Here is a 17978-nt window from a genome sequence, read left to right as displayed (position 1 = left end):
ATGGACTGTACATCACATGACTATGGACTGAGTTTTATCTACTGGAAGTAAAAAATGAATGACAAGTAGATCTAGAAAGCAGATAGTATATTGGAAAAGTGTGCCATTTTTCATTATCCAAGCAATAACATTTATTTCCTGAACCTGGACAACCCTTTTAAGCATGTTACAAGTCTAGGTTGAGGTTTACTGAGCTATTATATGATCTAGGGGCCTTCAATAGGCCCTTTGCAAAGACGTAATTTTAAAGGGATTCTACCATTAAAAATCTTTTTTCTGTGGCTAACACGTCGGAATAGCCTTTAGAAAGGCTATTCGTCTCTTACCTTTAGATGGGATCTCCGCCGCGCTGTTCCTTAGTAATACCGTTTTTTACCGGTATGTAAATTAGTTCTCTGGCAGCAATGGCAGCGGGCCCCAGCGCTGAAAATGCGATGAGGGCGTCCCCACTGCTGCCTGAGAACAGGATCCTGCGCCGCCTCTATCTTCTGCTGGATCCTCCCCTTCTTTGTTCGTTTTTCTTCGCGGCTTCACCTCTGTCGGCTCTGACACTAGTAGAGCCGACTGCGCATGCACACAATTGCGGCCTCAGAACTATGGCCGCGCATGCGCATTCGGCTCTACTAGTGTCAGAGCCGACAGAGGTGAAGCCGCCGAAGAAAGACGAAGAAAGAAGGGGAGGATCCAGCAGAAGATAGAGGCGGCACAGGATCCTGTTCTCAGGCAGCGGTGGGGACGCCCTCATCGCCTTTTCAGCGCTGGGGCCCGCTGCCATTGCTGCCAAAGAACTAATTTACATACCGGTAAAAACCGGTATTACTAAGGAACAGCGCGGCGGAGATCCCATCTAAAGGTAAGAGACGAACAGCCTTTCTAAAGGCTATTCCGACGTGTTAGCCACAGAAAAAAAGATTTTTAATGGTAGAATCCCTTTAAGCTCCTGAGCGTCAACGCTAAATCTATAATGGGGCCCCCACCTGCCATCTATAATTATGATGTCTTCCTAGGTTATAGGGCACTATAGATTGAGGTATTTAAAGGGTTAAACAGGCGACAGAGGCATTCCCTTTGCTCTTGGACATTAGAGCAGAATGTCAGTAGCTGGTTACAATTGACGCCCGTTTCCAATGGTACCAGCTCAGGTCCTACATTTTGCATTAATCTCTCCTTGGTGGGATTACTGTCCTCAATCTCCAAAGCCACTTTTATCTCTATAATTGTCTATTAAAACATATCCCTGCCACAGAACCATCATTCATTCATCATACTAATTTTATCAAAATCTGAGATGTTGAAGATTTTTGTGCAATATAAGCAACAGAAAATAGAATATACTCTTCTATTATCCCTATGCCTGAAAATTGCATCAATACCAGGTACCTGATACACCAAAGGACTTCCGAGATTTGGAGTCATTTAAACTGCCCCGCAGCGTTAAAGCTTGAGGACAAAGCCCTGACTGGTGAACGTAATTTCCAAACAGGGGGATACTAATGTTACGTTACTTGGAAGGTTATTTAGTACTAAAGATGGTTGCTTTTGGCGTCTGCTACACAGACAAATTTTAGCTTTCAGTTTTCTACATATAATTTCTATTGCTCAATTGGGATTGTGCCTGCGATTACAGATGTTGGCTTACTGTTCCAATTGCAAATGCATAGCTGAGAGTATGTCCTCCCACCTGCATACATTTCCTTTCTGTGAACAAAATGTAAAATTCACGAAAACCTTTTAATATTTTGTTCATTAAGCAATAATATATTGCCTATAACAACATTTTCTATTTCTTGGACATATATTTTTGTAGTTCATAAAAGCATACAAATAACTGTTATGTTCTTATTTAAAATAGCCTAAGTAGATGGACCTTGACCCTGAGGATATCTCCTGTCACTTCCCTTGTTAAATACCATATAGTATATATTAATCCCAAATTACCTTCATAGACAAAGAATTGCATGATCACATTGACTGCCACTCTTGAGAGCTAAGTGTATACAATTTACACATTGATACGTATGCAGTAAGCTCCTAGTCTCCCTCTAGTGGTAACACTGATATCTAAAAACATTAGGTTGTAAATGTATGTTTAGGAAAAGAGGACAGAAAATACCAATACAATAGTTTACCTACATTGCTAAGATGCAACACTACCAAACAGATGTGTCAGGAGAACAAGTACAAGTTAATACAGCACCACCGCCAAAAATAGGAAGACCTTTCAATCTTGATTTTATGTTCCCTACTGACAACATAACTAAAGACACAAAGGAAAATTCAATATAGGAAATTCAGAGTAAATTTTCCATTTTCATAAACCATTTAGTAAATGAAGTTGCACTTACCTATCATGTGGTTTGCAACATGGACCTGGATATCCCATTCATTGTAGAATACCATCTGGCACTTGATGCATTGATAGGTTTTCTTCTACAATATTATACAAAAGTTCACGTTATTGTATATACGTAGAAAAATTTGAAAGAAATATGAAAATGTTTTCCACCAAATTGTACTTTTTTAACAGGATGCTACACATCTAATCTTTAAAATAGAAGGGACTTTGTTTTTTAACATTGCACTAAATGTAGATGGAAAAAAGGAAAGTGTTCCGGTCTTACCCATTTATACAGCAACATTTATAATACTTTGATGAATCAGATAACGAACATGCAATGTCAGTGTGAAACCAACCTTAATGAATTTGTTGCAAACCAGGTTCCAAAAAATGTACAAATGTGGTTGCATAAAACCGCACTGTTATACTATTACACTGCACCTAGTTATAGTGAATATCATCACATTGTCACATGCAAGTCGCCAAGGCCAGACATCTGTAGAATTACGACCTTTTTGGATTTTTGTGCAGTCACATTTGGTATCATTTGTTGCTACTGACAATGTGTCATTTGGAATATTAAAGGGGTTAAAGGGGTAGTCAACTCATTTTTATTGACAACCTATCCCTGGATAAATCATCAGTAATGTTTCCTGGTGCTGAATCTCCAGTGATCTCCTATTGATGACCTATCCTGAGGACCTTACCGAAGATCTATTTTATAAGGCTGTGCCTAGGCCGCATTTACTGGCCTAAATGTGGCTCAATTGACCTGAACTCAGCAGGTCAGTTCAACCGAGCTTTGTTTGGGCTGGAAAATGCATCCAATGAACAGACAGCTGTTCCTGGTTTAGGACATGGCCAATAGAAATGGTCATACGGCCGGCACAGAGTAATCTAATATTGGTACAAGTTAGCCGTAAACTGGCCATAGACATTAGATTTGGGATGCCCGTTTTGGGGCCATCTGACTGGTGATGGGATTATGTCTATGAACAAACGGATAAGTACAGTCAGTCTGGGCAAGCTGACCACAAACAGCCACTCCTTAGGGAGAGACCACCATATAGGTGTGTGGAGATTTGTTAAGCCTTTAGCACTCCACTTTGCAAGGAACTATGGGAAGAATATGCAAATCCGCCTTCCATGATGTAATTAGGAAGACAGTTGCTGCCTCATTGTTGCAAACCAATAGAGGGCGCTCACTGGAATGTGCAAGCCTGTCTTAAGACAGGATTCCAGTGAAATAACCCAATAATGGCTGCTCCCTTTAGCTTCATGCCCGACCTTCCAAGAGGCCTTTGTTTAGCAATGACGCTGGGATTATTACCAGGTTATAGTCTCTCAATCGAGGACAGCTGTTTCAATCTGGTTGGATCTCATCAGCCCGATGTAGAGAGGACTATAACCTGGTAGAGGTGAGAGGCTTAGACAGGGTTCGGGGGATATTGTCACTCCTTAGGGAGAGACCACCATATAGGTGTGTGGAGATTTGTTAAGCCTTTAGCACTCCACTTTGCAAGGAACTATGGGAAGAATATGCAAATCCGCCTTCCATGATGTAATTAGGAAGACAGTTGCTGCCTCATTGTTGCAAACCAATAGAGGGCGCTCACTGGAATGTGCAAGCCTGTCTTAAGACAGGATTCCAGTGAAATAACCCAATAACCCGTCGGGCATGAAGCTAAAGGGAGCAGCCATTATTGGGTTATTTCACTGGAATCCTGTCTTAAGACAGGCTTGCACATTCCAGTGAGCGCCCTCTATTGGTTTGCAACAATGAGGCAGCAACTGTCTTCCTAATTACATCATGGAAGGCGGATTTGCATATTCTTCCCACAAACAGCCAAACACTGAGATTTTTGGATGAGTCAGACAACCATTGTGGACTATTTGTGGTGTCTACATGTCAGATTTCCAGCTGTTGGTTGGCTGAAAAGGATGAATTGGCAATTTCAGGCAACAAAAATTGAACATGCATGACGAGTTTTAGTGCTTTGACAGATTGAGAACTTCACAATGTTTTAATCTTTCTAAAGGAAATAATGGACTAGAACCAATTATAGAGCTATGGTAAATACACATCTATAACATATACTAGGAGCGCCACCATATTGAAATTCAGCAGACTAGAAATTCTGGGTGTAAAACTTCAAGGTACTTGCTCAGACTTGAAATTCTCAAGACCAATTGATAGTTTTATGAATCAATCACAGTTCTAATCATTATTAGAGATTACGTCACTTTTAGTCTGGCCACTAGTATCGGAGTAGTATAAATGGAGCTCATATTCTTGGCCCACTGTACAACGAAAGATGAATGGAAAGAAATTAGTTTGCCTGAAGTCATTATTTAGTGTGACAGTCACTTTAGATATGAAGTCGGGCTGAAAAGCTTGATTCTGCCCTAACATCTTTCCTTCAATAGGGTCAGGGTAGCAGCTTTTAGCTGCCAGCACAATACTGACGGCAGTCATGGCAACCAATGTATTCAGGACTATTATAGAGAAATGGATAGTGGAAAGAGTTTCCTAAAAGTATCTCGAAACCTGTAACAGGATGTCAGGACATTCTAGTAAATGGAATAGCTGGGAACTTTATTCAGATGAAAAGTTGTGGGAGAATAGTGGAGTTTGCACTATTTTCATATACACTATTGACGTTTTAGAGTAAATATCTGGTCAAGAGACGGGACACTGGTTTTACATAGATATCAGAGGACGATAAATTAAGGGTGACCATACACATTATATGAATACTCTCTGATCCTGCCAATATTGGAGGAACCAATTAGCCATCTAATGTATATGATGGCGTCCCAACTGTATACCAAAGACTAATAAGGAAAAGAAGGGGCAGGCATACTAGATTTCAACATGTCAATCCTTTTGTTCTCAATATGCACAGCAACCAATGTAGGGAGAATGGACAAGCTCTATGTATTTATTATGGGCAAAGTCCAAGGTAACTCTCTAAAATAACTTAGAGCCAGTGTCAGAACGTAGAACATCTCATGCTATAAGCTGACATTTGCATTAAATGGGTTTTCCCCTCTTAGGTTCATAGGATAGACAATAAGTTTCTGATCATCAGTTGGACTCTCCTCAAACAACGGGAGATCCCAAGTTCCCCTGAATGCTTCCTGTGAATGGAGTGTTGGTAGTCAAGCTCAGCCACCACACTGTCCACCTTAATGGGATTCCCAGAAGTCATCATTGCTCCATTCACAAGGTGCATTCAGTGAAGCCCACATACATTTATCCTCTAATTGTTGTCAACATCAATTATGGGAAAACACCCAGCAGATCTAAGAGGAGAGTATCTAAGGTTAACCTCCCATGTAATAGGTTGTGTAGTATCTGTGTATGAGGCCCAGCAGGTCTAGAAGGAGTGGAGCAAAAGACGAAACCCATGTAATAGTTTGTGTGTAGCTGTGTATGACACCCAGCAAATCTAGGAGAGGAGCAAAGATTAAATCCCTTTAATAGGTTGTGAGGTAGCTGGGTGACATCCAGTAGACCTAGAAGGAAACGGTAATAGAATAAATCCCTATAATAGGTTATGTAGTAGCTAGATATGACATCCAGTAGATCAAAGAGGAAAGAGACAATGATTAAACCTTGTACTACCTTGTGCACTAGAAAGATATGACACCAGTAGATCTTGAAGAAGAGGGGCAAAGATTAACCCCCTGTAATAAGTATTAGCTTTGTATGACACCCAGTAGATGTAAGAGGACAGGGACAAAGATGAAACCATCCATGGGATAGTTTGTGTAGTAGCTATGTATGACACTCAGTAGAACTAAGAGGGGAGTGATGAGGTTAAACCCCTGTAATAACTTGTGTAGAAGTTTTATATGACACCCAGTAAATATAGGAGGACAAGGACAAAGATCAAACCCTGTAATAATTTGTGTAGTAGCTGTGTTTGATACCCAATAGATCTGGGAGGAGAACGATAAAGATCAAACCCTGTAATAACTTGTGTAGTAGCTGTGTTTGATACCCAATAGATCTAGTAGGAGAGGGACAAAGTTTAAGCCCCTGAAATAAAGGCCTATTTGACTCCCTTTCGAGGCCACAAAATGGGAATTTATCTGACTAACTTCAAAAGTGGACATCCTGAGATACATTTATGCCACTGTTTGTGATCTTTTCGCATACAGCAGTTTTGGTGTGGGGTCGAGTATTTTGTGACCATTCATCTACTTGAGTTATTCACCTTCTCCCCCTCATTGTTTCTCCTGGGTTTTATAGATAGGTATGTATACGCGATTGACAAACATATTCGCCTGGTGGGGGTGGCAGCAGAAAGGCAACTTTACAGGAATGGAACAAACTTCGGGATAGAAAATGTCATTCATTCATGTCATTCATAAAAATGGGTTGGTTAGAGATGGCACTTCAGAAGGGAAAAAAAAGAGACAATTTGGGAGAAAAATCAGACAGACATTTTCAATTATTGGAGGGTTATTTTTCCATATTGCCCCAGCATGTTAAAGACAAATTGTCAACTGAGAACTTGGTATCAAAAGCGGACACAGGCAGGAGATCCCCCAATGGAATAGTTGGGTTTGTAATTGGTGGCTTACGGGACATAGGTGGGAACTCTTTGTCTGGTGCTTATGTTTTCAGATAGTGATAAGCCGATCTAGTGGGGATTATGTGGGCGCGGTGATGGGTAGGAGAGGTGGTGAGGTTTTGTTTTATTTGCTTTTATGTCTTTTTTCTTATTTTTCATGTTTCCATCTAAATGTTTTCATTACTCATCTATGTAACATTTTGACTGCTAAACCGTCGGACCCATGGGTGAAAAAGCCCTTATCCAATTCCGCTTTGTAATTAGTGCTATACGTCCCAGTCAATTCTTGTTGATGACATTTGTCTTGTTTATAACTCAACACTATATGTGGATTCCTTGGGACTCGTCCACAATATCACTTTGGGAATATGTCAATTTGTGTAAAATGTGTCTCAGACTTTTGTTAGTTTTGATATTGTGCCTTGTGTGCACAGAGGTTATACTTGGTACAGACTGCAGTTGATATTGCCTATACAAAACACTGGATGTGTGTTTTATATTTAAAATGAAAAAGTTTAATAAAACATTTTTTTTAAAAAATCTTGTAATAGCATATTATTCAGTAGATGTAGGAGGAGAGGGACAACAATTAAACCCTGTAAGAGCTTGTGTACCAGCTGTATGATACCAAGTAAATTTAGAAGGGAAGGGACAAAAATTAAGACTATGTAATAGCTTGTTTGATAGCTGGGCATGACACCCTCTAGATCTTGAAGAGGAGGGACAAAGCTTGTGCTTGGGTAGTTGCTAGATAAGACAATCAACAGGTCTAGGATGGGAGGGACAAAGGATAAAGAATCCAGAATTCTGGTGGAAAAAGGGATTTAAAGGACAAAGGAAGAATAATTGTATAGTTATAGAAGAGGCCCATATAGTCACTACAGAAAGGGAAATAGAGGTTGGTTACAGGAACATAAGAGGTCTTATATTGTTTTCATAGATTAACAGACTTAATATATACGTGATGGACTAGTTTCTTTTAAGCTGAAGCAGTTCTAGACACAAAGGCTGTTCTATAGCAATTCTATACTTGTAATGTGTCACAATCCAAGCACTGCAGAGTAGTTGACCCAACGTTACATTTAATATAACTGCTGATATGTATAAATACAAGAATCAGAACATGGAGATTATTATCCAATGGGATCTTTGGGAAGTCATATTCCCATAGTATATGGGAATTATGCATTATCTGATGGGAACCATGAACCAGAATCATGTAGAGTCTACTCTAGTAGAGGCAAAGAGCAGTATACACAGTACAAGGCCTCCATAACTGCTTGTAATAGGGGAAAAGACGTTTTAGCTTTATCATAGAATCAGAATCCGTTCAGATCTCTAACCTCATGAACACATTTCCTGTTTTGCGTAATTTTCTATACACAGTAGCATAAGACATATTAATATATACATCAACACACACAACAGTCAATCCTGAGAGCTGTATATTGCACATCTGGTCTCCGTTCATACAGGTTTCCGTTTCCTGCACAAAACAGAGCAGGAGACGGAAAGCTGCAGGACTCTTTCTCACCCATTCATTTGAATGGGTTTGAAAGATGTCCGGCCGTGAGCGCCGGTGAGCGTTTTATGCTCTCCACTGCAAAACTGCTTTTTTTAAACCGGACACAGAGTCGGACATGCAGTACTCTGTGTCCAGTTTAAAAAATTGGTTTTGCGGCGGAGAGCCTAAAACGCTCGCCGGTGCTCACGGCCGGATCCAGTCTGACAGCTTTCCGTCTTCTGCATGCAGAAGACGGAAACCTGAAAACGGAGTCCGGGATCTAGTGTGAACCCAGCGTCAGTAAATGTATTCAGTTAGGAGAACCTGAAATCTGCTCTTGGTGACCAAGTTCACCTAGAAATACCTTTACGATAATAGCTAGTCTTTCAGTATATTTCACAGCCCATGGATTATAAATCAAATGAAAATGGTGTATAAAGGACAGTAGTTGGCCATAGAAACCAGATATACAGAATACTGACTTTGCATATACCTTGCTATGGTTTACATGCTGTTTGTTATTGTATCTTTCTTGTATAAGAACCTCAGAATGAACACGCTTCAATCAAAATGTTAAAAACTGACAAAGCCCTGACTTCTGGAATGAGTGATTTTTTTCCAGCAAAAAAAGTTGGGGTTTTTTGGTGCCTCATACTACACTTTTCTGAAAGTTGTGCTGCGGGAAGCGCTTAATGTTACAGATACGTTACAATTTATGCCAAAAACTGGCATAAGTTATATCTCAATAACACAGCTTTGAGATTCTAAAGCAGGAGGGGCCAGCAATGTGTCATTTTTTTTTTTTTTTTTTTTTTTTTAAGAGGCATGAACTTAAAAATTACCAGGGTTGGCAAATTCCTCCAATAATGTGATTTGTTATGGCCACACTATAATTAATATAGCATGCATTGGCTCTCTGTGGATCATAGCAAGCCATAATGGGTCTGCCATATTCACTATGATCCTGCAGAAAACTAGTAAGACTCCAAAGTTAACAGAGTCTACATTGGTTGAATAAACTTTCATTTCTGATCATTTCCTCATGTACAAGGCCCAGCCAACAAATGAGCAAACACTTGATTATGGGCAGATCACATTTATTATGTGGCACTATAAATGATCATTTGTTGTTAGCACTTCTCACCATGTAAACAGGGAATGCGCTGCTGACAATGAATTGAATGACCACAATGAATAGGATATAACAATTGTTTGTATAGCCATTCATTCCTGACATTTTCCCAGTGTAAAAAGGTCATTTTAACAATCATTTATCTGCTTGTTGTATCTCTGCCCATATAAAAGGGCACTTAAAGGGGTGTTCCAATTCATTTTTTTAACCCTTAAGGAAACTTAGAATAATAAAAAGTGTATACTCACCTGTCGATTTATCTGGTCTAGAGTCTCCATTCGGGTCACCGGTCTTCCTGACCACGAGTGTATCGATCAGTGGCTGTGCAGCGATCCTGTGTTCAGGTGCAGCATCGGTGCTCAGCCGCTGACTGGGTGGCATGTTCATACATAGGCAGGGAGTAAGCAAAGACCGGGACCCAAATGGAGACTCTCAGCTGAATGGACAGGTAACATAGCACTTTTTATTATTTTAATCTTCCCTAGAGGTTAAAAAAAATAAATAAAGTGAAACCCCTCTCTCAATCGTCGTTTATCCAGTCCAAATCCTATAATGTGCAATAGGACCCTTTATCTTATACTGCAGATTACATGAAGTCAAAATTTTGCTTGCATCAAGCAGCAGCAGTTATTTTCCTGGCATACAGCATGTACTTGTGTTATCTTACACCTATTAGACTTACAGCCTAGAGCTGTTCCATTTTACCTGATGTAACTAATCCCTCTTGCTCTTCTTCAGGCATCTTAATACACCCCAGCGGGTGCACAGAGATCCAGAAGCGTAGGACTGCAAACTTAACTTGACTAGCTAACAACAATCCAGAAAGCATCAATTTAGTGAACAACTTTTTTCCACCCTTGATTTTCTCTGAACGTTGAGCGCTATCCACACTTGATACTGCACCATCTTCTGGGAAATATTGTCTTTCCTGGATTTTCAATAAGATGTAATCCCTAAGAAGGGGATTTCTAAGGTGAAGGCCCAGATCAATTTCAAACAAAAATTGTATATGTAGAATTGGAGCGTGAATCTTCAAGGGCTTAATTAAAATAACCCCGACATTACGGCACTGCTCATAGAGGATTACTGAAGTGTGTAGGATATGGGAGGCCAAGGATTGACATCGGGACTGCAGTCACCAGAGGCGCAGCAGACTGACCTACAGTGACAGAGGATTCCGAAGAAAAACAGCTATGAAAACACCATTGATATTATCTTCATAATCTGCTGATACGCCATTGGAAAAAAATGAACTTCAATGAAATTCCCATATTTCACAGAGGATGTGACCTTTACTATGTTGTGGTAAAATTAAACTAGGAAAGTGATGACTATGTGTCCCTTTAAATGTCAAATGTGGATGTTCCATTTTTTTATTGCAATAGAATCTGTAGTGCTCTCCACAAGATTAAGTTGTCAAAGAAAATGATCTGTGTATCTGTGTGAATTTCATCTTGTTGCACTGACTATTGCAATATGCTATATGTAATATTTATAGCGGTAGTACATGTAAGTGGTGATTTTACGCTCTCTTCTAAGCAAGCATAGTGATGCAGAGGCTCCCTAGGCACAATGCTGCTTCCAATCTACTTCCGTTCAGACTCTTCATTTTATGTGGTGCTGAAAATTACAAAATAATAATTTAAGCCCTTTATACTCTTCAGGTCACGCCTCATCAAAGCAAGGTCCCGGGAAACAAACTGTGTGTGGCCACCACTGGAGGGGCTGTTTTAACGTAAAGGAGGCGAATAATAACCTGAAGGAAAGTCAATCTGTCTTTAAATGCATACGTATGTAAAATATTTCTCATCTAATATACTGAAAATAGATTTATTTTTCTGCAGCAAACCCAAGGTAATCTTTATCAGATTTCCACTAGTGGAAATAAAAAATACACACACAATGTGTATCTGATGGTGACAAGTATAACACATGGGAAACTACCCAGTAGTGCCAGATTCACATAAGACAATTTGATGTACTTTGAATTGTAAATGTATCATTTTGTGGCAGCCCACCCCCAAAGACTAAAAAACTGTAAGTAAAGAAGTAAAATAATGAAGAAAAAAAAAAAAAATTTAGGCTGAAGCCCCACTTTTTACATTCACTGTAAAATGGGAATCCCTAGCGAATCCCATCCACGCATTACAGAAATACCTGCTGTGGAAATGTGTTGCGTGTTTGGAAAATGCATCATGTAAATTACACCTACGGAGATACCAGTGGTTTCCCTATAGGGATAACTGAAGCAGTAAGTAAGCAGAGGAAACCTCTGCAGACTCTGTGAAAATCACTGCAGGAAAAAACGCAATTTATTTCCTCTGCGTTTTTTCCTGTAGTGCTTCTTCACTGTGGCTCGCTAAGTGGGGTTTTAGCCTTAAAGGCGTATTCCCATTTCAGAGACCATATCTGAAACCTTCACCTAGCTCAAGAATATCCCACAATCTCCATCTTGAGGCTACATGGATACAGAGTTGGCTGCACAGGTGCAGCTTTTTCCCATTTACTTCTATGGAGTCAGGAAACCCTTCTTAAGAAAAGTGTAGGTCTTGCATGATTCCTCTGAATATGCCATAAATGTCTGAGATAGGAATAGCCCTTTAACTACCCATGATGTATAAAAGTTTAATGAACATCCTCAACTGCAGCACATTATCCAAGGTTTTATATTCTTCCTCTGTTTATGAGCTTGTAGAAAACATAATCAACAAATTTAACATGGGAAATTATTAAAACTATCACAATGTAAAGTAAAGGCTTGCTGAGAGCATCCAATCCCTTTAACACTGTTTCAGGCCAGGGCCCTACGGAACGTGATTTGCCCGCGGCAGAAACACCACGGGAAAAAAATATCGAGGAGCTTTACAGTATGGGCAAAGTGGATGGAATTCTAGCGAATGTCCACTTTGTGGTAAAAACCACCGTGCAGACACGCCGCGATTTCCAAAGCTGGCACGGTTTTGGAAGTCACAGCATGTCAATTATACCTACGGAAACGCCGATGATTTCCCCGATTTCCCCGTAGGTATAACTGTAAGAGAGAGTTCAGGGAGACAAATTCTGCAAACTTTCTGTTTAAAGTGCTGCAGGAACAATTGTGATGCGTTGCCACTGCAGGACGTCCCGTGGAGCCTTAGCCTTAAAGGACTTTGGAGGTCTGTAATCCAATTGGTTGCTATGGCCAACTACTATTACTTTTCAGTTGCGCTAAATTTAATACATGTGTCCCAATTTACCAATAAATAAAAATTTCCATCTTTCAGTTTTATCTTAACCTGAGCATTTTCCAGCATATACCACATTTACTAAGAGCTTCTATAATAATGTAAGGTTTACAATTATTCAACACATAGTGGCAATAGTTACCTCTTCAGTTTGAGAAGGGCTGATGCGGGGCATGGGTGACACTTGTGGCGTTTTCAGCTGACTTGTATTGTTTTCAGATGTGGGCTCTCTGTGGACTGTCTGAATGTGATTTTGGAGTTCACTTTCAGACTCAAATTTAACATTGCAACTAGAGCATCGGGTCTTCATCATGGAGGCCTTATTTTTACCATCTACACAGGGTAAATTGTCAGTCTGACTTAGAGAAGGCCTATTAGTGCTTAATATGACATTGGCGGTTGGACTGGCACTTTTACTAAGATTAACACATGTAGCACAAAGGCCATAGGGCAAACCATTGATATCAAGCTTCACCAAGTCCTGTTTGGAGCGAAACTCTTTTAGACAAGAAGCACACTTGAACAACTTCTGTAGGTTGGGTGCGCGACCAGTGGACTGAATTGCAGACCCGTTTCCAGTTTTCTGCATATGAAATGTGCCATGAATCTTGAGCTCCAAAGTAGAGGTCACTGTCTGCATGCATACCACACAACGAAACCCTGTCAATGAATTTCTCAGATCTGGATGCATTTGACAATGTTCTAAGAAATCCTCCTCGCTATGTAGAGGAAGTTTACATATTCTGCAGTTCCCAGTGTCCAGGCTCTTACTGTGTGTAACTTTGTGTTCTGTAAGAGTTAGCAAAGACGGGAAGCGCTCCCCACATATTGGGCACATGTAATGCTTAACTGGACCCAGATGCGTCTGCATGTGCTCTCTTAGACCGCTTTCTGAAAAAAATGTACGGGAACAGACATTGCATTTATAATTTCCTTTAATTAACTCGGCCTTTTTCTTGACAATCGCACTTTCTCCAGGTCGGATATTGTGATCTCGGAGCTGGTGATTCTGTAACAGAGAATCCATGGTATAGGCAGCACCACATATATCACAGCTGTACATTGGTTCGGAGGTATCGATATCTTCTTCACTACCATCATGACTGTTGTGAGACTCTTGATTGTTTGTCAACAAGCTCTGCAGTTCCACTTCTTCTTTCTGAACTTGTTCTGGAGCTCCATTGGTTCCGCAGTTTTGTGTTTTGGCTTCAAATACACAATGTTTTTCCCTCAAGTGTTTTTCTAATAAAATGATGGCATGGAAAGCTTTGCTGCAAAATTTGCAATTATACTTTTTGCTGTGGGTCGTAATGTGACACTGTAGCTCAACTTCTGTGCCAAAGGACTCGCCACAGAAAATGCACTTGTGGATTTTTCCCTGGTTCTCCAGGTGGTTGTGCTTTACATGAAGCTGTAAGTCAGTTTCTGTACGAAAGTCCCAGTTACAGGAAGTGCAACGGTATACTTTCTTTTCATTGCTGTGTTTCACAGCCAAGTGGAGCTGAATGGAGACTTTGGAGTCAAACACTTCCTGGCATAGTGTGCAACGGAAGAAAACAAATGTATGCATGTCTAGCAAGTGCTTCTGCAAATCATCCACCGATGTAAACTGTTTGTCACAACTTTCACAAATGTAATATGTAGATGTAATCATAAAGTGGATGGTAACATGCTTTAAGAGAGATTCTTGGTTTGGAAAATCTTTGTTGCACTGGGGGCATGTCAATTTTGGCAGAACGGTATCAAGATGAGTTTTTAAGTGAGTCTGAAAACCATCGAGGGATGAATACTTGGCACCACACTGATTGCAGATGTACTCGCCTGCAGGTCTTGAAGGATTGCCACCAATGGTCTGCATCATCTTTAAGGAGGATTGATCCAAAGTAACAGGAGATAAGGGACTCAAAGCCCTAGATTTCTTCCCGTTATGGATGTAATTTAATGCCAGCGGAATATTCTTGTGATTTTCCTTGATATGCTTGTTTAATTTAAGAACACTATTAAAGATAGGTGAATTGGTACAGTATGAACAAGAGTATACTTCAACCACTGGCTCTTTTGGGGTACCCAACACTGGAGAACCAAAACGTGAACCACTGAGGTCGCAATGGACTTGACGAATGTGCTCCTCTAAAGAAGAGTCTGTGAGAAATCCCATGTAGCAATGAGGACAGAAGAATGCATTACTGTCTTTTGCAACTGGATTTGGAAACCCATGTGAACTTCTAATGTGCTCTTGGAGCATGTTAAGGTCATTGAAAATTTCAGAGCAAAAGTTGCATTGATACACCATGGCAGGCATAGTGGAAACGATTAATGCTGGATCCTGAGTTTCATGTACCTGTTTGAGATGTTCATTTAGATTGTAGAGGGAGGGTAATACTTCCAAGCAATACTGACAGATATGAGCCTGTTCTGGTTTATCTAAATGCATAGTTTTAAGATGGATCTGAAGGACAGCAAGGCTAGAAAATAATTGTTTGCTGCAGTAGATGCAGCTGTATGTGACTTTAGCTTGCTTGTTTGAAGGGGCATTGACATCACCAGTTTGCTGTGAAGCTCTTTTCCTTCCACGGGTTTTAGTTAGCGGTGGAGCAACATCTACCATTGTAGAGCTGTCCACAGACAGGTTTGAATCAGGGGTGGTGCTCGATACCGATGTATAGCCTACAGTAACTAAAGAGGGACTGTTGCTTGGATTACAGGATTCTGGGTGTTGATGACTATCCATATGGCTATAAAGCTCTTCAATGCTATGGAAAGTTTCAGAGCAAATGCTGCAAGAATTTTTCTTCTCGTTGCTATGAATTTGCTCCATGTGATTCAGAAGAGAGGTCTCTTCAACAAAAAGTTCATGGCAGTACATACATTGGAGCGCGGCTCTATCATCATTTGGAGAACATTCAGGGTGACATTCAGCTATATGTTTCTGGAGATCCTCAGGAAAATCAAAGCCTTCTTCACACTGACTGCATTTCTGTGTGTCCTTTATTTTCCATTCCTCCATTCTTGCACCAGACTGTGAACAATCTTTATTTCTTTCATGTACCTGCATATGACCATGCAAGGAGCTTGAAGAGAGAAAGCCCCTTCTGCAGATGGCACACTTATATGGCTTGTTGGAGGTATGAGTCTTTAAATGAATTTTAAGATGATCACTTCTAGAAAATGCTGCATCACACTCACTGCAGTGATATTTTTTGTCTCCAGTATGCAGTTTTATATGGCGATCTCGACTTCTTTTGTGCTTAAACAATCTACTACAATATGTGCACTTAAAAGGGAGTTTGTCACTGTGACTCTGTTCATGGTGTTTTAAATAGCTGAGGCGACTGAAGGATTTGTCACAGAATTGACAGGGATATGGCAACCCTGGAATGCCTTCCTCTTCACCAAAATCGCAACCTTCTCCGTGGCTGGGCGATGTCTGGTCTTTACTAGACGGTGAGGATGCTGGCCATGAACAAGATGGATCATCTTCTACATCTGCGCCATCTAAAAAAAAACCACAAGACATAAAACATTAGAAATGTGGAGTAGTTAAAAGAAGACCATTTTGGGCAACAACATTATCATTACCCACGAATATATTACTGAGCTCTACTTTATCTTCTCAGGAAGTGATATCACATGGTCATGGTACAACTCAACCTCTTTCAATTAAATGAGAGTTAGTTGCAGCATTGACATGTGACCAGCGGATGTGATGTCACTTCCTGAGAAGAGGAAGTAGAACTCGATACCATAGATAACCTTTAGGCTAAGGCCCCACGTAGCGTTTTTCCCGCAGCGAATTTCACAGAAAGTCCTCACAGGTTTCCTCTGTGGACTTTCTGCTTCAACTATACCTATAGTGAAACCGCTGGCATTTCTATAGGTATAACTGATATGTTGCGATTTCAAAAACTGCGACGGTTCACTAGAATCCCATCCACTATACAGTGACTCTAAAGCATGCGCTTTTTTCCTGCGGCATTTACGCCGTGTGGGGCCGCGGCCTTAAGGTTCATTAATGAACAGTATTGCTTTAGGTTTCAGCCATTACAATGAGGAAGATTTTTATAATATAACATTAGATTGATAACTTCATAAAGTTAATAATTAATGTCTCTGTGGAAATAAAGAAAGGACATACAACAAGGGCAGAGAAAATAAGTCTCTGAGGCCATCACACCCAGTCCCTTTATACCTGTGTAGACCCAAGAGCGCCACTGCCACTTTAATGAGTATTCCAGATATTTCAATTCACTCTCTATACACAGTATGGGGGATAACTTGCTGATCATTGGGGGTCCGACTGCTGTGATTCCCACTAATCAAGATAATGGGCGTCCCATTCCACCATCTGAATGGAGTGGCAGGTCAAGGATGTGCACTGCTTCTTCATTCTCTACTGGACTGTCTGACATGCACTCCGCTACTAAAATCAGCCCCTTAGAAGTGAATAGAGCAGTCAAGCCTGTGCAGTCACTCTATTCACTTGCACAAGTTAGTCCTGTAGTTTTGGGTGCAGGTGTCTAAAAGAGAACGTTCCACAAAATAAACTTGCTATATATTCAAAGGATAGAGGATAAGTGACTGTGAGGTTTCCAGTGTCAAATCCCTGCCGATCAATCATGAGAACCAGATTCCTAAGTGCCCCCATTTCCAAGAAGAAATTGACACACATGTATTCTGCTCCTATTTTCAATCCTATGGATCTGACATTTCAGTGCCGTATAAGGCTAAGTTCAGACGGAGTTTTTCTGGTCAGGATTTTGAGGCCGTATCCGCCTCAAAATCCTGACCAAAAAGACGGCTCCCATTGAAATCAATGGGAACCGCTCAGGTGTTTTTTCTGGAAGCCGGCTTGTTCCGGCCCCTGGAAAAATAAGTGACATGCTCATTCTTCAGTCCGTTTCGCCTCGTGATTCAGCCTGAAGACACTCCTTCCTCCCGACTAGGCCCATTCATTGGGTCTAATCCAGAGCGGAGTGCATGACTGGACGCCGGTGCACTGCAGCGGCATTCAGTCACGGCTACCCATTTTTTTGGACCGGAAACCGAAGGCGGCCTCCGCATCAGGTTCCAGTCCAAAAAAACCACATCTGAACTTACCCTAAGGCTTGCCTTTAGCAGTCCTATATGTGGTTGTATATATTAATTTCTGTTTTTTTCTACAGGTTCTCATTCCTTATACAATCCTTAGATCTGAATT

The 17978-nt window shown here is 40.6% G+C and overlaps 1 protein-coding gene across 4 annotated transcripts in view; it reads right to left on the bottom strand.

Moving 5' to 3' along the window:
* Positions 1-17978, bottom strand: part of ZNF521 (zinc finger protein 521) — a 274278-nt gene that overhangs the window by 145322 nt on the left and 110978 nt on the right. For all 4 annotated transcript variants that reach the window (XM_075270595.1, XM_075270598.1, XM_075270596.1 and 1 more), the window contains 2 exons: positions 12924-16276; positions 2346-2430 (listed from right to left, as the gene is read on the bottom strand). In XM_075270595.1, coding sequence (XP_075126696.1) covers positions 2346-2430; positions 12924-16276 — 3438 coding nt within the window. The remainder of the gene's footprint in view (positions 1-2345; positions 2431-12923; positions 16277-17978) is intronic.

This window comes from Leptodactylus fuscus, chromosome 4 (assembly GCF_031893055.1).
Source record: "Leptodactylus fuscus isolate aLepFus1 chromosome 4, aLepFus1.hap2, whole genome shotgun sequence".
Taxonomy (NCBI): domain Eukaryota; kingdom Metazoa; phylum Chordata; class Amphibia; order Anura; family Leptodactylidae; genus Leptodactylus; species Leptodactylus fuscus.
Note: the sequence above shows the minus strand (reverse complement) of the source record. Positions and strands in the feature narration are given on the sequence as shown.